This window comes from Crotalus tigris, unplaced genomic scaffold (genome assembly GCF_016545835.1).
Source record: "Crotalus tigris isolate CLP2741 ecotype Arizona unplaced genomic scaffold, ASM1654583v1 scf7180000017604.1628558, whole genome shotgun sequence".
Lineage (NCBI taxonomy): Eukaryota > Metazoa > Chordata > Lepidosauria > Squamata > Viperidae > Crotalus > Crotalus tigris.
In genome coordinates, this window is record NW_024096507.1 from 777,501 (window position 1) to 799,787 (window position 22,287).

General features: G+C 36.6%; 1 protein-coding gene across 4 annotated transcripts in view; it reads left to right on the top strand.

Annotated features, from left to right (window-relative positions):
- ELOVL7 (ELOVL fatty acid elongase 7) overlaps positions 1-22,287 on the top strand; it is a 43,346-nt gene that overhangs the window by 18,508 nt on the left and 2,551 nt on the right. For all 4 annotated transcript variants that reach the window (XM_039320200.1, XM_039320203.1, XM_039320211.1 and 1 more), the window contains exons 2-6: positions 4,478-4,601; positions 8,714-8,904; positions 12,031-12,111; positions 12,556-12,612; positions 13,640-13,745. In XM_039320200.1, the coding sequence (XP_039176134.1) occupies positions 4,538-4,601; positions 8,714-8,904; positions 12,031-12,111; positions 12,556-12,612; positions 13,640-13,745 (499 nt within the window). In that variant the 5' untranslated portion in view covers positions 4,478-4,537. The remainder of the gene's footprint in view (positions 1-4,477; positions 4,602-8,713; positions 8,905-12,030; positions 12,112-12,555; positions 12,613-13,639; positions 13,746-22,287) is intronic.

The window sequence follows — 22,287 nt, forward strand, 5'->3', positions numbered from 1 at the left end:
TTTCTGACTTGAACAACAAGTTTCTAACTTGAACAAAATACTTTACACATTCTGAAGTATTGTATATATAGTATGTTACTAATAATAACATACTGCTTACAGTAAGCAATGCTATTCTGTAAAGAATCATTTGCTCCCCATTTTTGGAGTTATGGATTTCTTTATGTGCCCTCATTAAGATTTTAATATATTCACCAACATACTTTCTGAAAGTAAAGTGGATAAACATCAAGATGCTGACTAGGCAGTCTAAAGATTTTGTGCTGAACTTATATCTGAAATCTAGCGTAATCTTGGCAAGGATGCATCTGTAAATTGATAAGATTCACCTACACTTGGTAAGAATGGTTCTTATATAAACTGATGATAAAATGAAATGACAATAAAATGAAAAGATTTTGCTTTACTGTAATCTGTGTGTGATTATCTGTATATAGACCACTACTGTATACAGTAGTTACTGTGATAGTATTCTCTACAGAGAGTGGCTTTTGTGATTGTGTGTGTGTGTGTGTGTGTGTGTGTGTGTGTGTGCGCGTGCGCTTTCTAGTCAGTGTTGACTCCTGGCAACTGCCTGGACAAACTCCTGCAATTTTCTTTCTCAAGAAAGATTTCTCAAACATGATTTGCCAATTGCCACTCCTAAACCTAAGAGAAAGAATGATCCAAGGTCATATCTAAGCCAAGTCTGGAACTCACAGTCTCCAGTTTCTAGTCTAATGGCTTAGCCACTACACCAAATAGGCTCACAGAGACTACTACTGGATTTAAATTCTTATTTATCAATGAGTAGTAGACAAATCTCCTGGAAGAAGCTAGGATTGGTCACAGTTCATGGAAATGAAGATTTCCACTATGTTTATATTAATCTCATACCTGCCTGGCATAGGTGTATAAGTACATTTATATGCTAAATGTAAGATGTTAAATATTAAAATTGTCTGGACACAGGTGTTCATCTAGAGAACTCTGCCAGTTAAGTGATTTGAGGTGATAAAGTCATAATGGTCTGTAGAGTGCTTTTGAGAGACTGCCTTGTAAGATTTGGTCCACCACTGTTGTCCCAACACCTTACTAAGATTGCAGAAGAATGTCCCATTGAAGAAGAGATCTTTGGAGGGCTTGCCTTGATAACTCCCATAATAAAGTGGTGATTGTTGGTGATTTGGACACCTTCTAAACTGCATTAACTTCACTTGGATCAAGGAGTTAGAGCAGAAACCTGATTTGTATGTATTCCTGAGCATACAGACACAGTAGAGATTTGTGGAAAATTACTGAAGATTTGAAAATGATTGGAGTGCACAAGAATGAAGGTTGAATTTTGGACCAGGCTACAGAGCATAGAATCAGTGTTGTGTCAAGGAGCCTGGCTTTAAAAGGTCTTGAGACAGGAAAACTAAGTTAAGGGAATCTGATGACCTCAGGCAGGTCTATCATCACAATAACTCCAAGTGTGAATGGAACTGTAATAGTTATCTTGGATGAGAGAGAAAATTTATTCATTTTAGGCATAGCGCAGCTCCAAACTGACTCTGGGCAGCATACAATCAAGGCAGCAGAATAAAAATAGAATAATAAAAATAGCCGAGGTGGTGCAGCAGTTAGAGTGCAGTACTGCAGGCCACTTTAGCTGACTGTGTTCAGCAGGTCAGCGGTTCAAATCTCACCGGCTCAAGGTTGACTCAGCCTTCCATCCTTCCAGGGTAGGTAAAATGAGGACACAGATTGTTGGGGGCAATGTAAATATATATATATATATATATATATATATATATATATATATATATATATATATACACACACACACATTGCTTACTGGTGTACACCGCTTAGAGAGTGCTTGCACTTAAAGCGGTATATAAGTCTTATAAATAAATAAATAAATAAATATAGTAATTATTACAAAAACAAAGAAGAACCGGCTAGCCACACCCACATACAATATGACAGGGAATTCAAAGCTGGGGAAGAATCACTAATGAGGGAACTGTAGCTGCATACACTAGTAGTTAATATGATTATTGGGTGGATTGGGTGTTTGTGGAGGTTGAAAAGTACTTAGTGATATTTGATTGAGTTGGGACGTCATATTTAGTTGGCATCACTAAATTGCTGGTTTCCAGTGGGGCTGGATGAGGCCCTATAATAATAGCCAGAAGAACTGTCAGGTTTAGAGTGTTGGACGATCTTTATTACTACAATAAAATTTAATATTTTACACTTACACTTCTTCTTCTTGGCTTCCAATGCTGCTTTTAACCCATACAACCTAATATGGTTTAGCACTGAGGTAGCTGCAAGGCCATTTTCTCCAGTTAGAATCAGTCAGTCCAATTTGAGTATCCCAGAAGAAACAGCTGCTACTCCATGTTTTCTGTTTGGTGATACATGCTGAGGTTTGCAACTATTGTCTTGTTATGGACGTACCTTTCTTATGAAAAAGATTCCTTTTAGAAATTAATCTTGTCCCTTTTTTTGGGTTTTCTGGAAATTATGAAAAACAACTATTTTGGAGAGCTTATAATAAATAAGCATGTGCCAGTTGGGTTGGTAGTTTTAATTATTTGTTACAGTAGTTCTGGTTTTAGTTTATCATTGATGCTTTAGTAAGCATTATGTTATTGTTGCATTTTTTTGTTATTGTTAACCACTGAAAGGCCAGATGATTGAAATAGAATATACAGTGAATGAAAAGAGATGAAATACATACACTACCTTACTAGGAAGGCATGTACATTGAATAGCAATTGTATAGCAACTTATGTGGACTGAGACAGTAGGGCGACTTGCTGGCAAATAGTGCACAATCTTTAGTTCTCGGAGAATTGTTTTTCCAATAGTGGTAGTTTAAGTAAAGGTATAAAGTATGATATTTCAAAAGGTTTACGAATGAAAGGAGCAAGCTTCTTGTTCCTTATCAAAGCAATATGAAAACTTAGCATTTGCTAAATTGCAAATGTGCATAAATATGACTAAAGTGTTAATTTGGTCACATTTTATGTATTGTGTGATTGCTATTGTCTTTTAATACATATTAATACTATAATATTTAATATTGTTTTAATATAATATATTGTAGACTGTGTAGTTAAGTAGGATCGAGATAGTATATCAATTTCCTACTGTCAATAAACATACTATGGGAGCTTTCAATTTTAATCGCAGTTATGTTTCTGAGATACTGTTTTACATTTCTGTTTAATGTAAAAAATCAAAATATAAGAAAAACAATGTTTAAATTTTTATAACCTCACTTTCCAACTTCTTTATAACTTTAGAGAAAATAGAAAAGTCAAATCTGATAAACGTAGAAACTGCTTTCAGTGCATTGCAGCTGTAGAATTCTAGAATAGAATCAGAACTGAGCAGAACAGAACAGAATAACAGAATTGGAAGGGACCTTGGAGGTCTTCTAGTCCAATTCCCTGCTCGGGCAGGAAACCTTATACCAGTGATGGTGAACCTTTTAGAGACTGAGTGCCCAAACTACAACTTATTTATTGCCGGGTGCCAGGTGGGCATGGGCCACTGGGTGGGTGTGGCTGTGGTGGTCATGGCAGATTGGGTGGGTGTGGCCAAAGTGGGCATGATCACCTTGATGTTGCTCATGGGGAGCGATGCCTGTGGGGGCCGGGCAGCGTTGGGGGAAATACAGGGGGTCTCTGGCAGGTGGGCTGGTGATCAGGAGGCTTGTCCTGTGGGGTGAGGCAAGGCAAGGTGAGGCAGGGTGGGGGTGCCATTGTCACAGGGCAAGGTGAGGCAGGGGCCTGGGTGGCTGCTGCCTGATACCATTGGACCCTGCACACACAGGCCAGCAAGCGCATGGGTGCTGGGATGCATCTGGCCATGTGGGACCTCGGCGAGTTACGGGCAGCTGGTTGAAGAGGGACAGTTGCCATCTCCGGGGCACGGCGCGTGTGCCCACAGAGAGGGCTCTGAGCACCGCCTCTGGCACACGTGCCATAGGTTCGCCACCACTGCCCTATACCATTTCAGACAAATGGTTGTCTAATTTCTTCTTAAAAATTCCAGTGTTGGAGCATTCACAACTTCTGGAGGCAAGTTGTTTCACTGATTAATTGTTCTAACTGTCAGGTAATTTCTCCTTATTTCTAGGTTGCTTCTCTCCTTGATTAGTGTTTATTCATTCCTTCTTGTCTTGCCCTCAGGTGCTTCTAAGTAGCACTGATAGTATTATCTGAATATTCAAACTGATCTTTGCTTTAGTTACAGTCATGAAGTTGATCTTCATTTTGGTTCCCATCACTTTAGTTAAGGATTATTTCTGGAAAATGTATCTTAGAATTGTCTTTCTAGGTACATAAGGACAGAACATAATGTGACTACATTACTTACATAGGGAATGAACTGCTTAAAGCAGAAAACAGTATTATGCAAATATTGTAAATCCATAACAATCACCTACTTGGTTTTCTAAATTCTGAAAAAACTACCACTCCTTTTTTTCTTACAGATTTCATAACATAAAGTATCCTATTTGCCTTCAGGAGGAATCCTACGTATTTCTGTGAAAATGGTATTTAACAATTTGACTTCGAAGGCTGTACTGATTTATGATGAATGGATTAAAGATGCTGGTATGTCCTCTTCTTGATAATGTTCCCTTAATTGTGTAATGTATTTCATTATAATTTAAACACTTGCTCATAACAACTTATGCATAAATAATGCTTGAAGATATTTTTATGGAAACATGTAGACTGAGAGTAGTTGATAGATATTATTAAATTTGGGTCTTCACAAATTTCTTCATTCTTAATATAGTCTATTTGCATATAGTGTAATTTTTTTGAAGATGCTATTTTAGCATATACTTTTAACATTGTTTTTGAGAAAAGGGAGGTGGAAATCATATATCTTTAAAAGATTCTAGTTAAGAATTGGCTTGCGCATTAAGCTGAACATGTAAGAATGCTTAATGTAAGGATGATACAAATGATCTAACTGGCATGTTATAGCAATAGCAATAGCACTTAGATTTATATATACAGCCCCAAAGTGCTTTATAGCAGAGCTTTTCAACCGGTGGTACCACAAGTGGTACTTTGGCATGTGGCAAGTGGTACAAAACCCTCCTAGACAAGTGTAACGGGGAAAGGGAATGAGCTGAAGTGACCCAAGCCTGAGGGAGAGGCAGCTGGAGCTTCAGGACTGTCTGGGCTCAGCAGAAACCCCAGGAGTGTTGCAGGGCTCCAGCTAATTGGCTCCAGCTGATTGGCGCTTCCGTAGCTGGAGGTGAATTGAAGAGAAAAAAAGGGAGGAGGAGAGGATATAAAAGGAAATGGTTTTGGCAGGAAAGGGGATGGAGAAGGAACTATGGAAGGAGAGCTCAGCAGGCAGGGAGGAAAAAGAGACAGTGAAGAAGAAGAAACTGTTGCTGGAAGAAAAGTTCCCCTGGTTAGTTTTCTCCAGCCAGGAGAATGCAATCAGTGCTGATGAAATGAAAAGCTGGAAGACCAGCATGTCGGAAAGGAGGTTGGTTTATTTAGTTCTGGATCAGCTGGCACCTTGATTGGGTTACCATAAGGATTTTTGTGCAGTTTTTACAGCGTTTTGTAATTCAGAGGCTCGGTTTGTGTGCTTTGGTTATTGGAATATTTTAGTCTGTTTCACAAAGGCTAGCAATGAGTCCAAAGTGTTGGCTTCCGTAGGTTTAATCCCTTTAAACAAATGTAATTAGTTTTACCCCCTTATCTTGAGTTTGTCTATGGCTTTTAGCAAGTTTTCTTTGTAGATAAACAGGTTAATTTTAATTTAAGGTTAATTGCTTTTTGCAATTGCCGGAGCCTTTTAAGCTTGGGTTGCAACATTGTGACATGTCTGAGGCAGCTTAAAGACACACACACACCCCGGAGTTTAATGTTTCTTTATTTTGGAAGGCTTTTGTGAGCCTTCCTTGCTTTGCACTTGATTTCTGTGTCTTTAAAGGTAAATGAAGGGAGTGGGTGTGTATGTGTGCATTCTTACCACACTGTGGAAGGAGAGGAGAGGGAGAGAGGAAGAAGGGCCGACCAGCCAGTTGTTAGTGGTACATATTAATAAATATGGATAAATTCATTATACATTTGTCAATGCAAAGGGAAAGTGATTCAGCAAAGGAACAACCACTGAAGAAATTAACACTGGTACTTTTTTCCTTTTTTCCTACAGTTTGTAATGTTTTATTAAATTATAGAATAAAATACAAAAATACAAAAGCAAATAGTAGGACACAGTGGGGAGGGAAAAGAGGGAAAAGTGAAAGGAAAAGGAAAGAAAAGACATTGACTTCCGATTTCCTCTGTTACTGTAGAAGGAAGCATTAACATTGAACCTCAATTTTTTTCTTTTCCATGATATTATAAACTAGCCATTTCTATAACAACAAATGAATCTACTCAGTAAAACCCAAAATCCTCCCCCCCTTTTTTTAGTCATCAAGTTTTTGACACCTTGCTAAGCACTCGTGGTACTCAAATATTGTCATGTCCTAAAAGTGGTACAATCTGTGAAAAGGTTGAAAAGCCCTGCTTTATAGCACTCTCTGGGCGGTTTACAGAGTCAGCAATCCGGGTTCTTATTTTACCAACTTCAGAAGGATGGAAAGCTGAGTCAACCTGGAGCCAGTCAGAATCGACCTCCTGGATATGGACACAGCCTGCAATTCTGCATTCTAACCACTGTGCCACCAGGGCTCCCACTGTTATTCCCAGTGAATAAGATAAGGCAGTGTAATATTTGTTCTGCTTACTGTAAAGATAGCTAATGTCCAACAATCTTAAGGTGTTGACTTCTTTCTCATTTCTCACTAGCTACCAATAGTATCCTTTAAAGAGCCACATCAAGATGCTGAATCTAATCTGGCATTTTCCAATAGTCTCCACTCATACCCCCCACTAAACATTCATTCAGAAAATGAGAAAGATGACACAATGGAACAGGGAATTTTTATAACCAAAATATATAAATAGTTTTGTTTTTGGAAGCATGGGGGTTCACATGTTTTAGCAAATAAAATAATGATTATGATTGAAATCTGATATTCCTTGCTATTGTTTTTAAAAGCATGTATCAACTAAATATTGCAATGCTATTGTTTTAATACTTATGCATTATCATATTCTTTCATGAATCAGCCACTGAACTGATGACTATTGGTGCATTTGGGAAGGTGGGGATTGAAGTAACAGGTGACCCTCAGTAGCTTATAAAGTTTGTGAAAGAACTGAAAATAGAGATGCTAATTCCATATTGAGGACACATGGCAATTTTTTTCCCCTGAACTAGCTTCAAGTCACAATCAGAACTAAATGTTCCTGCGCATCAAAGGCTTTCTGTCATTAAAACATAAAACTTCAAAGAGCAAAGTGTTCTAATCTAATAGGCTTTATTGGAAGAAACATTGTGCATAGGAAAATGTATAGCATAAAGTAATTATGTGTGATGTGTGGAACTAGTAAATATTCCAGTGGTTTCTATGATTAAGACTTTCTTGTCCTTGTCCTGGTCATCCTTTTCCCCCCTCTAATACTTGACTATTATTTATGTTGGCTTTTTAATAATTGCTATGACTATTTGTATTGTTTACAAATAGTATTGGATTTGAATAGAATGTAAAATTTGTAGCAACTTTGATATCCCATAGTCTGTTTAAGTTAATATTTTCTTAAAATATTTCTTTGGATATTGGGCAGCATATAATTTAATATGGTGGAAAGATTCAGCATTTCCTACCAGTTGTGACAGAGCAGTTGAAAACATGACTATTTGCCATATGATTTCATTTCTATCTGCCTGATGTTCTTTAGCTTAATCTTCCATAGATTAAAGCCATATTGGCTAGGAATTCTGGGATTTGAAATCTAATATATTTAGAGACTCAGCTGGGGAAACATTGAGCTATCCCTTTTCATCCAACATGCCTCCATGACAAACATTGACCTCTTTTTCAACATCTCCAGTATTGCTCTTTTTTACTCTTAAATGCCTTTTTCTCTAGCTTGGCCATCTTTTATATGAAAGGAAATTATTAGGAGATTTTCCACAACTGGTGAAAATTTATAGTCTGTCATTTACTACAATATAAATGGAGAGATAAAAGTCATGTTTTATTTGAATTTCATCCCAGCATCTATTAAACAGAACTTACCTATGCTAGAACACCTCATACACTGACAATATAGATGAATCAGTTTTTCCAATAAAAGAGAATACGTGGAGCATAGAGTTGTACTATGCAGTTCTTAATGTGCTGATAATGTTATCTAGTTGAGTAGTGAAATGTCTGCAAGCAAACATCCAAGCTCAAAGCACACCATGAACTCTGTGAATTAGTCTTTGTGTTGAAAACTATTGATTAGGCAGAGATGAACTTTTACCTAGATCTTAAAGGAGGAAGCAAATATTGCTAAATTAATAGAATACATTTATGAGAGAGGAAAAATATTTAACAACTGTTTCTTCTACTTATAAATCTCATGAACATAGGTAATTTGTAGATTCATATAAATATTTTAATGTTACCAGTTATGATTTTAGATTTGGCATAAATGAGAAGCATTTGTGTAATGTATGTGTGAAGCAAACAAGAAACTTAAGATAAAAAAAAATGTGTTCTTGAATAGATAAACACCCAGCTTAGGTAGGCAACATTTAGGTTAAGAATATGCTTGTCAAAATCTAAAAAATACTTTTAATATCTCTTTTCCAGATCCACGACTTGATGGCTACCTACTCATGTCTTCACCTTTTCCACAAACACTTATTATTTCAGCTTACATATATTTTGTCACTAATCTGGGGCCAAAGTTCATGAAGGACAGAAAGCCTTTTGATTTGAGACAAATAATGTTTTTTTACAATTTTGGTGTAGTGGCTCTTTCAGTTTATTTGTCATATGAGGTAAGTAGAAGATTGCTAATTTGTTCTAATAGTAAGAAATGTACAAAGGATTTCCTCAAAATATTAATGGTTTTATGATGTGAAGAGAAATGTAACCTAGGTATATAGAAGTACTTTTGAAATCCAAGACTACCTTTTACTTTCCCAGTATAGTGTGTATTGCTATGCACAACCTCCTTGAAATATAATCAGGACTTATAAAATGAGTATTGCCTACTCTTTCTTCTATCACAGTCGTATAACTGTTGTTGTAGATAGCTTTGGGTGTAACACACTGGGGACTATTCCAAAAAGTGAGGGATGGGACAAAAAGAAATTTGATTTAATTTCTACCTGAATAAAAATACAATTTAATGCAATTTATGGGATTCTAACCCAGTCATATAGTTAATTATTTCTCTTTATCAAAGTGATAACATTGTACAAACTCTGGAATACCCATGGCTCATAAAGACTGTAAGCAAACTTGGGTCTTTGCTATTCTAGGTCAGGGGTATCAAACTGCTGGCCCGTATGCCGGTTACATCATACGGAGGCTGCACCCACCCCAGCTCCGGCAATGAAAAAAAAGCTGTAATATGTCGCGGCACGTCATGTGACATGGCCAGTTTGACACCCATGTTCTAGGTCAACCTCTTGGAAAAAATATTATGAGACATAACTTAAATAAAATTCTCCTTGTTTCAAAATACATATGTCCCCTGGTAATTCCAAAGGTGCTTTTTCAAAAGACAACTGTACTTTATTTTTCCTTGAAGACATTTCGCTTCTTATCCAAGAAGCTTCTCAGTCCAGAACTGAAGAACCTTCTTGGATGAGAAGCAAAAGGTTTTCAAGGAAAAACAAAGTATAGTTATCCATTGGAAAAAGCACCTTTGGGACAACCATGACCTGGATGACTGAGAATCTCCATAGACATGTCCCTTGGTAGGCTAATCAGAGTATACATTTAGTAATAAATGATAATAAATAGTTATTTTAAAACAAACTTGAGTTTGTGTAGCCATTTAATATGTTCTCTGCTCAAATACTTCTAGAAATTGGGATACAGCATTACTTGCTTGGCAAAGAGAAAGAAAGAGAGAGGCAGGCCATGGACATGCCCACTGAACCTAGTATACCAGTTGTTGTCTACCAAGTGCTTTGGACTATAACTCCTGAATTCTCCAACCTGCTCACTATAAAGGCTGTGCTCGCTAGAAAATTTTGAGAATTAAATTCTACACATTTTGAAGGCATTGTTTGTAAGAAAGTCAGCCTGCTTGTATACATTTAAGCAGTACACTCAGCAATTCAGGCTGAGTATACATGTCACACTAAGCCATTTAGAGCTTAGTAAATCTCGATATAAAAAGCATTTCCTTGGGGCTATGTAGTATTCAGGAATGGTGTGTATGGTGTGGGTCCTCCTTACTGTAATTATTTATGCAATTCAATGTTTTGTAAAATATCATCCAGTTTTGGTCAACACGATGTAAAAAAGATGTTGAGATTCTAGAAAGAGTACAGAGAAGAGCAACAAAGATGATTAGGGGACTGGAGGGTAAAGCATATAAGGAACGGCTGCTGGAATTGGGTATGTCTAGTTTAATGAAGAGAAGGATGAGGGGGGACATGATAGCAGTGTTCCAATATCTCAGGGGCTGCCACAAAGAAGAGGGAGTCAAGCTATTTTCCAAAGCACCTAAAGGCAGGACAAGAAGCAACGGGTGGAAACTAACTGAAGAGAGAAGCAACCTAGAACTAAGGAGAAACTTCCTGACAGTTAGAACAATTAACCAGTGGAACAACTTGCCTCCAGAAGCGGTGAATGCTCCAACACTGGAAGTTTTTAAGAAGAGACTGGACAGCCATTTGTCTGAAATGGTATAGGGTTTCCTGTCTGAGCAGGGGGTTGGACTATATGACCTCCAAGGTCCCTTCCAACTTTATTATTATTATTATTATTATTATTATTATTATTATTATTATTATTATTATTAATCATCGCACAGTCAGCCAGATGTTCAGACTGGATTTGGCATTTTGTCTACCTATCGAGTCCTTACCCAGGACCTGGGATAGGCAGATGTGGATGTTTGATGGCATTACAGATATCGTCGCAGGATGGAAGCAGTTCCTAGTAAAGCCGCCTTTTGCAATTGACTAATCGCGAATTTGTCAATGCCAATGGTGTTCAAGTGGTGCTCCAGTTGTTTTGGGATTGCACCCAAGGAGCCTATTTCTATTGCTTGCTTTTGCCACAGTCTTTCTATTTCTATTTGTAGGTCTTTGTATTTTGTTATCTTCTCCAGCTCTTTCTCTTCTATTCTGCTGTCTCCAGGTACTGCCACATCCACTATCCAGATTTTTTTGTCTTTCTTATCAACAATTGTTAAGTCTGGGGTGTTATGTTTCAGGTGCTTGTCTGTTTGAATTCTGAAGTCCCAGAGCAGTTTAATTTATCATTTTCTATGACTTTCTCTATTTTATGATCCCACCAGTTTTTGCTTACAGGCAAATGATATTTTTTGCAGATCTTCCAATGCACCATTGTTGCTACTTTGTCATGCCGCTGCTTGTAGTCAGTCTGTTCAATCTTCTTGCAACAGCTTACCAGGTGGTCCACTGTATTTTCAGCTTCTTTGCATAGGCAGCACTTACTGTCTGTTGCTGTCTTCTCAATTTTGACTTTATATGCATTTGTCCTTAAGGCTTGGTCTTGTGCAGCCAGAATTAGTCCCTCGGTCTCTTTCTTCAATTTTCCTGCTTTTAGCCATTGCCAGGTCTTGTTATTATCTGCTTTCCCAGCTATTTTTTTAATGTATTGGCCATGTAGTGTTTTGTCTTCCCATACCTCTATTCTGTTCTTCATTTAGTCTTTCTTGTAAGCCAGTTTGGTCTCTCCAGTAGTCAGTAAGCCTTCCTGATATACTAATTTCATTGCATCTTCATCATTGTTCTTCAGATATTCTTCCAAAGCCATTTTTTCTTTTTCAACCATCTGATGTACTTGTAGCATTCCACGCCCACCTATTTGCCTTGGTAGATAAAGTCTGTCAATGTCGTTGTTGTTGTTGTTGCTATTATTATTATTATTATTATTATTATTATTATTATTATTATATCCTTTTCTTCTCCTTCTAGTTCCTCATGTCTGGCTGGGCTACAGGCTATACATTTCGTTGTGATATAGTTGACTATTCCAGATCAGCAATGGCTCTCAGGGTGAGTATTGTAATGATACTATGATCCTGGTCATTCTACTGCATTGCTCATCCAAAAGTGTTGCAAGAGACTGAATTTTGTAAAACTGAACAACTAGCCATGAGATACATCTACTCAAATTTAGTATAAAGCAAGAGATGATTTCTGTTTAGGCTTATGGAAATTTCTAAAAAAATAAATCATATTATATAACTTCATGATTGGTAGGAGTCAAAATGACTTGATGGCACATTATCAGTTAATCAATTATGTAGTTGCTCTTTCCTTTTAGAGGCTTCTCTGTATTCTACTTGTCTCAGGAATAATGATATGGGGATATTTCAGTTGTTCTACAAAAGTGTTGAATGTCAGTTTGACACTGTAGGTATAAAATATTCACTATGCTTAATCAATGGAGAATTTTCATACAGTACTGAGTTTAATCAATGTTTTTGCTATTTATAGATGGTTCGTGTCTGTTGGTTGTATTATTTTTCCAAATTTATTGAGTTGCTAGATACTGTGAGTATGATTATATAGTTTAATAAATATATTCTGGTCTCTGTATATAATCTAAGGTTGATTAATAAATAATATCATGTTTCAGGCATTTCTTTGTCTATTGAGAATTTTTCATCACTGGAAGAAATGTTAATTCTACTGGATGAGTGAAAACTTTCTGAATATTATAGTCTAATTAGTATGGAAAATCAAATAGCTTAGTTTGTCACTTTCTCTCTCTCTCTGAGAACGACTTGTCAAGGTCTGCTCATTACTTATTCATAATAATGGTGCTGTGTTTTACCCACATCTATAGATTTGATAGAAAGTTCAATCCAGTCTTCAAACTTAGCTTTTCAGATATCCTTGGAATGCAAGTTCCAGAATTCCAAACTATGCTAACTGAGATTTCTGGGAACTGCATTTTTAATACCTCTAAAAATGTTAAAGGAAAAGTACAATATAAAACTGAGATCCAAAGAGTTCCAGAAAACCCTTTGGCTCTTTGTTAGAGGAGACAATCTTTCCAATTTTTATTTCCCAATCCAGTTATCCAATCTTACGAAGTTGGTTTGAAATAGAGTTCTATATGATAGATTTATGATTCACATGCACTATTCAAATGCTTTTAGGAGGACCCATGGCTCTTTAATAGGATATATGACTTACATAATGGACAGAGAATATATTTTATGTCAGCAAGTGAATGGCCACAATTCCCAGTAACTTCTATGACTGATTGGGGGGAATTCTAGGTATTGTAGATGAACAAAGTTGAAGGTTTTTAATAGCTAGTACTGGGAATGACTCTGCCAGAGATGGTAGACAATTGATAAGGAGGAGACAATACTTGTTAGAAAGACCAGTAGCCTGACTCGGTCTAAATCAACTTCTTTTATTTTGAACCAATTACTTTGGTTTTTGAAAGTGTGCTAAAGTTTTTAATTTATTTTCATCTCTAAAATGTAAATCAGATGACACAAGCTTTTAAATATACTATATTGACTTTTCTATTCACATTGCTCATTTTAAATATGATTCATTTCAGATCTTCTTTGTCCTTCGAAAAAAGAATGCCCAGGTGACATTCTTACATGTCTTTCATCATTCAATCATGCCATGGACCTGGTGGTTTGGAGTCAAATTTGCTGCAGGTAGTCAAAATTTCAGTTTTCAAGTTGAAGATTGCCTTTAAATAAAGACAGAGTTTTATGGAGGGGGGGGGAGTTGTGTCAACAACTGGCCAAGTCACAAAACTAGTATTCTATTGCTTTGGTGCATTTGGTCTCTAGATAGCTTACCTAGCTGTTGAAAAAAGCAGTCTTTTTCTTCTAGTTTGTGTCAGGTTATTCTGCAACACTTGAATTCTCTCAGGTGCAAGATTTATCCTGAGCCAAATCAGAGCACCAGCAAACCCATAATTAAGCTGAGATCTATAAATCCTTGAAGGTCTCAATAGTGTTATAGGAAAAAAATGAGAAGAGGACAGGGAGCAGATAGGAAAAAACAAAAACTGTGTGTGATCATACAGCATAAAGACTGTTTGAAACCTGCTCCCCCTACCCCCGTCCGTGTTAAACTCATGTGCAAACAAGGTGAACTTCATGTAATGATAATGAATACCGTATTTGAGAAAATGTTCTTAATGATACCACTGCTTCCTATTTTGAGGAAAGAAATTATTTGGAAGAAAAGATGAAACAAAGAATTACTAATTATCTTTTCATATAAAAGAACTGGAAGAGGCAATTCTGCTAGTCTACTGGAGAATCTATGAAAAAATAAGGGAATGGGTGCCCAGCTAGAAAGCTCCATGAATTCCTGTCCTCCCTTCCCACTTTTTAATTCTGGCATTTTGAGGAAGGAAGGATGAATGAATGAATGAATGAATGAATGACTGAATGAATAGAGGGAGGGAGGGAGGAAAGAAAGAAAGAAAGAAAGAAAGAAAGAAAGAAAGAAAGAAAGAAAGAAAGAAAGAAAGCTGAAATTAGGCAAATCAGAAAAGATAATGTTTATGCCTACCTTCTTCCTTATGGTTTGTCTGTAGTGAATAAAGAGGGGAGACTGGGTCGTCATGATGCAAACACCAGCTATAGAGCACTCCCCCATTCATGTCCCTTGTTCCTTCCCCCCTTCTGAGAGGCATAATAGTATTATGATCCTGTAGATTTCGAAGCCATTATTTTTGTATTAGCAAAATAGATTATGATATTCAGACAAGGGAATGAGAAAGATTATTATTTGCTGCATAACAGATAATCAGCTTGACTCAACTCATAATGTCTTTCTTTCAAAATAAATATCAAGTTTATCAAAGCATATTCATATATTTTAATAACTAGTATGGAAACATTTTGATTTGCAAATCTTTGTGATTGAGTTTATGTCACTCAGCAAGCTATTATTTATCCATGGTTTATTAAATAAATCATACTTTAGATTTAATACAATATGAGACATCCACATTATGATACACAATTTCCTAGGGAAGGAAGCAAATGGAAGAAGAAAATCAAATTTATGCAATAAAACTAAAATCTTAAAGAGTCCTAATGAGTTTCCTTTGAAATGTACTATATGAAACCAACAGCTATCTTAACTTTAGAAAGCATTAGGCTGAATTAATCTGTCTGAATAAATAATTGATTGTGGACAGTAACCAATTAACAACATAGAATTTAGAGAAGGCTGATATGAGGAAGAGATTGCTTTAGTTTCTTATCAGTTATCTTGACTGTGATCAAAAACTCATTGAATATAAATTATTTGAGACTTTATTTATTTTACAGTATAAGGAAATTTAGTAGCATAGATTTTTATCAGGAAAGGAATATAATGTATGATCTTTTTTCTACTAGGCAGTTTGAAGAGAGATAAAATTAACTCTCTGCTAATAACATAATAACACTATTGCTGCACAGAAAGTATAGTGGAAACTTGAAACCAACTTCTAGTGCAGGTAGTGTTTAAACATACTTGGGATAAACTTTGGTCTAGCATCTAACAAAAACATTAAAAATAAAATCAACAAAAAATAAAAATAAATTTTAAAATAAAAATAAAATTAAAAATTAATAACAATTAATTAAACAGAAAACAAAAAAGCAGAACAAAAACTCAAGAGGTAGTCTCGATGGACCACTGGGTCTTTTTCTGCCATCAGTTTTCTATATTTTTTCTGTTTTAACATGATCAAAAATGCAGTTTATGAATGCATGTAGCATAGGTTCAAAGTCTGGGGGAGATGGCTTTTCAGGAGTATGAATAAAACAGAAGCTAAAGCTCATAAATACTTATGGGACTCGGTTAGTTAGCATGCCAAGTACTAAATGCCAAACAAAACCGAAGTGAGTGTTTTGGGTTTCCATTATATAATTGTTCATGAGCTTGAATGTTGTGGTAAGCTGATGCTGCAACAAACTTAAATAATGGTAAAGTACTAAATGCCAAACAAATAGAATGGATGTGAGTGTTTTGGATTTCTATTAGGTGTGTTCTATAAATTCTGCCTCTGTCAGAGCTAATAATTAAATATTTAAATGAGAGGTGATTATGTCCATATTTGATAATGCACAAAGTTTAGCCATGGAGCAGTAGTTGGCACTGTGGCAGCTCAAGGAGAAAAAAATAGTGCCTAGACTATGCACATTACAGATGTCTATTTCTACATATTTGTTTGGTTTCTAGAATATTGTGTGAACTTAGCTGTGTGGCTTATTCAACAAACCATGCTTAAGCCAACATGTCTAAATCAAACATACATTAACAAAAATAATTATTTCATTTTTATATGTTAGTACTGTGAATCCACATTGTTACTCTCTTATAATGAATAAAAGATGCATTTAATTTAACTTGGAAAAAGGTACAGTATAGTGTCCCAAAGGTGCTTTTTCAAAAGACAATTGGACTTTTTTTTTCCTTGAAGACATTTTGCTTCTCATCCAAGCTTCTTCAGTTCAGAACTGAAGAAGCTTCTTGAATGAGAAGCGAAACGTCTTCAAGGAAAAACAAAATCTACTTGCCTTTGGAAAAAATCACCTTTGGAACAACCTTGATCTGGATGACTGAGAATCTCCAGAGACAGCTTCAGAATAGTGCTAAATACATTAAAGTACCCAGACTATGAGCCTTTATACCAGATTTCTAGATATGCACTTGAAAATGGGATCAAAACCATTATTGAAATGACTATGATTATGTTTTAATTTAGTGTATTATCTTTTAAAGTCCATCCATACATTTTCTGGACTTATACTAGGAGCTAAGCCTCCTTCCTCCACTTTTTTTCCTGACAGATAAGTTGGGCTTATTGAGAGAGATTGACTGGTCCAAATTCACTCAGTGGGTTTCATTGCAAACGTGGACTTGAAACGGTTTCCTGATTATATTTTAGTCCAGCAATTTAATCATTATACTATACAAAGTATGGCAAAAAGAAACCCATTGAATGGGTAAATTATTTGTAACATATGACACAGAGGAAGCATTCCTCTCCAATGCCTATTTTATTTGACATAGAAGAGACCTTAGAAATAATCTAGGCCAACTCTTTCCCCAGCACAAGTTTCACTAAAGGATCTTTAATGATCCTCCAGGTTTTGTTTGAAGTAAAGTACTCTGCTTTATGTGGCAGTTTGTTGACTGAAACTCAGAAAATTCCTCTTGGCATACAGCCTTGTTTACTTCCTTGTAGCTATAACCCATTGGTTCTGATTCTGCCCTTTGGGGCCATAGAGAATAAGTTTGCTCCCTTTTCTAAATGCAGTCCTTCAGGTATTTAAAGACTGCTATTATATCTTCCCTCTGTTGCCTTTCCTGACCCCAGACTCTTTAACCATTGGGCTTGGTTTTCAGACCCTTCATCATCTTGTTAACTCTCCTCCGAACTTGCTCCACCTTGTCTTTTGAACTATGGTGCCTAGAATTGTGCCAAGCGGAATCTGACCAAAGCAGAGTTTAACATTTATTCCCTGTGATCTTGACTCTGTGTTCTTGTTAATACAGCCTAGGATAGAAATTGCCTTTTTCACTTGTTGAATCACATTGCTGATTCATGTTTGACTTTGACGTAGATTCCCAGATACCTTCATACTTGTTTCTGCCAAGTTGTTGCTAAGGTTGCTGAGGCAACCTTTTTTTAAAAAAGGATCCTATGTGCCTTTCTTTCTAGTGGGCTTAAATCAGGGGACTGCCGGTCTGTGGGCCGGTTGCATCATGCGGAGGCTGCATCCACCCCAGCTCCAGCAATGTGAAAAAAGTCATGATACATCGTGACACGTCACGTGATGCGGCGAGTTTGACACTCATGCCTTAAATCCTTGTTTTAGCCATCACAGCTGTTAAACAATGAAGGAGTCTGACTAGAACAGTGGTAAATTTGTCTTTGCTGGAAGTTTTCAAACAGGCTGGTTGATTATTCACCAAGGATGATTAAATTGAATCCTGTACTGAACAGGGTTGGACTAGATGACCCAGAAGGTCTCTTCCAACTTATATATTCTTTAATTCTTTGAAGCCAATGCCTCCCCATTCAATACTTACGCCTTTTATTATACCCATTTCTCCCCATTAAATTCTATTCTATTCATTTTAGTTCACAGCTGAAGTCTATTTAAAACATTTTTGCATTTCTTCTCTCTCCCCACCTCCTGCTTTGTATTATCTGCAGACTTGAAAAATCTCCCCTCCCATCTCTCCTCCATGACATTGATCAACATATTGAACAGTACAGTGACATTTCACTTTGGATACTTCCTTGCAAACTGAAGTGAAGCCTTTAATGAGCGCTCATTCAGCCACTTGTGAGTGCCTCTAGTATTTTTACCACTGTAGCCCATAACTTACCATTTTACTAAGCAGAATATCATGCAACTTTGATGAAGGCTTTACAAAATGGCTACAGCTTTTCCCTGACTACTAAGCTACAAAGTCTGTGAAAGAAGGTCAGCTTCACAGCCTTGCAGGTGATATTGACCCCTATGTTCCATGGAAGGAGGGGGCTCTACTAAGGCCCACGTATGAGGTACCTGAAGCAGAGACAGGGCTTTCATGTTGCAGACTCCCTGCTCACAATGGGCAGGCAATTCTGTAGGAATTGAGCTTCCAGGCTCAGAGTCACATAGGAGTATAAAATTAATAACCAGCATTTTGAATTATGCCTGGAAAAGAACTGAGAACAATAATGAGTGTACATGGACAAATTTAGGGATATGTGCATCAAATTCTTTTTCTCTTTATGTAGAATTCATCCTAAGCTGCTAAAGGCAGTATTCTCTGATGCCCGTTAGAAAAAAACTCTCCAGGTGAGATTTGAAGACAATAAAGAATGCAACCTTGCTTGTTCACTAAGAACACAATACAGGAAGTCCTCGACTTACGACCAAGGTTGAGCCCAAATTTTTTGTTGCTAAGTGAAACATTTGTTAAGTGAGTTTTTTTCCATTTTACAACCTTTCTTGCCACAGTTGCTAAGTGAATCACTGCAGGTGTTAAGTCAGTAACATGGTTGTTAAGTGAATCTGGCTTCCCCATTGACTTTGCTTGTCAAAAGGTTGCAAAAGGGGATCACATGATCCTGGGAAACTGCAACTGTCATAAATATGAGTCAGTTGCCAAATGTCTGAATTTTGATCACATGACCATGGGGATGCTGCAATGGTCGTAAATGTGAAAAATGGTCATAAGTCACTTTTTTCAGTGCCATTGTAACTTTGAATGATTACTAAATGAACTGTTGTAAATCGAGGATTACCTGTAATTAATTTATGTAATAGGAAATCATTTTCTTTCAATAAAAAAATAAAACAAGTAGGGTGATATTGCTCTCCTGTTGAGGGAGATACAGCCAAAACATATGGGCAACAATAATGTGGGCAGCTTTGGTGAGCAACAGTCCTTTTCATCATATTACTATGCACAATCTGAAACAGTTGGCAAAATTTAGTTAAAATGTGTGCCATAATAACACTATGCATCTAAAATAATTGTTCATGAGCTTGAATGTTGTTGTAAGCTGATGCTGCAACAAACTTAAATAATGGTAAAGTACTAAATGCCAAACAAATAGAACGGATGTGAGTGTTTTGGATTTCCATTTGGTGTGTTCTATACATTCTGCCTCTGTCAGAGCTAGTAATTAAATATCTAAATGAGAGGTGATTATGTCCATATTTGATAATGCACTAAGTTCAGCCATGGAGCAATAGTTGGCACTATGGCAGCTCAAGGAGAAAAAAATAGTGCCTAGACCCGTGGTAGTGAACCTATGGCATGTGTGCCACAGATGGCACGTAGAGCCCTCTCTGTGGGCACGCGCGCTGTCGCCATAGTCCTAGGCCTTCAGCTGGGTTTTAAAACTTTTCGCTTTAGGCCTCCGCCGCCGTGTGCAAAAAAAAAAAGGTTCAATCAATCAATCAATTTTAATTTCTCGCAGGGAAAAAAAAAGATCTCACAAAGTTGGAATTGATTAATTGAACTTTTTAGTCCCACCCAGTCTGCCATTCCCACCACAGCCATGCCCACCCAATTGGCCATACCCACCCAATTGGCCACACCCACCCAGCACCCGACAATACATAAGTGGGTTTTGGGTTGCAGTTTGGGCACTCAGTCTCTAAAAGGTTCGCCATAACTGGCCTAGACTATGCACATTTCAGATGTCTATTTCTACATATTTCTAGAATATTGTGAAAGAATCATCAGAGCCGCATGTGGGATTAGAGGAAAATAAATAACTTGCTGGACAAGCTCCATACAAATTTTTTAGGCACTCTTGCTTAACACGGCTCCAGTTTTAACTTGCTGTAGATTCTGCTATAGGCTTCCGGTTTGTTACTTCCCTTAGGCTTGACAGAAGATCTAATTAAAAGCTGCACAAAAAGCACTCTATTCAGTTTCCACTGTTGCAGATTGAGTATAATCGATGTGAATTTTTGTGAACCAAACAGCAGTATTAGATATTTTGAAAAAAAATTCAGACCTACAACAGCCATTCTTTAGGCATAACCATATCCTATTTAAAACATGTCGAGCCCTAATCACTGATTCCAAACGTTGGCTGTTCTCTGTCTTGATGAAAACTAGTTAATAATTTCTCCTCAATAATGGCAATGAGATACCAGTTCTCTGTAACTGAGAAGTTACTTCATCCTGGATTCAAAGACTTTCAACAATCACTTCCTAAAAAAAAAAAATGAAATAGGTTTCAAATAAAAGTAGTGATTAATTAGATGCATGATAGTAAAAGGAAAATTGATACAAATATAAAGTTTACTATTATAGCTGACTGAAAATCAGCTAAAGCAGAAATAGAGAACAGTGATGTAAAAATAGGATGAAGGTAATGGAAAAGGAAGAGACTGAATAGAAAACTGCTTTAAAATGAAATATAAAAGAAATAGTCTGGAAACAAATGCAAATAAGCCTAAATGTATTCCTAACTGTATGCCATTTGTTTTTTTTAAAAAAAATAGCAGCCCATGTCTTGTCATTTAAAAAGAGCAAGTGCTCAAAAACCTGTCTGCAAAAACTTGTCTGTTATTGTATCTGGAGGTGTGCAAGATATACTAACCAGCTGCAATTAAAGATATACAACCTGCACATTCCGGGAATTGGGATTTCAATCATGTTGTGGGGAAAATAGAGGAGGAAGTTGTGTTGCATATATTTGCCACCTTAAGTTATTATAAAAAATAATAAAGATAGCATATAAGTATGTCATGGTTCTGATAGATGAAACCCTTCAAAAGAACTTCAAGGCAAAAATTCTTCCTTAAAGAAAATTTTATTCAGCAAACAAAGTATCGGAACTACATAGTTGAACCCAAAACTAGATTCTCTTCCCCTAGATACAAAGTAACAAATTGCAATTCCCACTCCCAAGAAGCAGTCATAAATCACGTTCTCCAATTAATCTGAAATGTGGTCTTCCTGCCCAGGTCCTCAACCCACCAAAACGTTATCAGTTTGTCCTTGGGTTCCCACAGGGCAGCATTATTATTATGGCTAGCTGAGCTCAAGTAGTCACTCAATCCCTTTCCTGAACCTGATTTCTAAATAGAAGAAAAAGCATGTTAAAAGCAAAGAGAAAATGGCTGCAATTTTCATCAGTTGTCAGAGCAGGAACATCCAATGTTTATAGCGTTGACAAAGTAAATAAAAACAAAAATAAATTAAAAATCATCTGTTTGTTACTGTATGTATTTGTTTTTCCATACACTGTTTAATATTTATGAGATATTGTAGTTACTATTTTTGTGTGAAAATAAATAACCAGGATAAAGCTTGGGAAACCTGAGTGTCATGAAACTCTCCAGAGACTCTTTGGAAAGTTTCTCAATCTCATGACCCTAAGGCTCCAAGAGGACCAGAAGGGAATGGTTTTTTTTTCTGAACCCTGCATACTTTCTCACAGCTTCTGATGTGGGTGCACTTTTATCAGTTATTTTTCTATTGATGTTAATATGAGCAGGAGTATATAAAAACCTCCAAAATATAGATTGATTGAGGCATTGCCTTATCAATTAGATTTATTTGTTTGAACACAAAAATCTGATATGTTTTATTCCTATTTTAACCTGAGAACCACTTAGTTCTTAAATACCACAAGTAAACAGTCGTTTTACTTGAATCCACTCTTGGTTACCCCCAGCTTTCTTCTCTTCATTAGGTGAATGCAAGTTATTTTGTTGC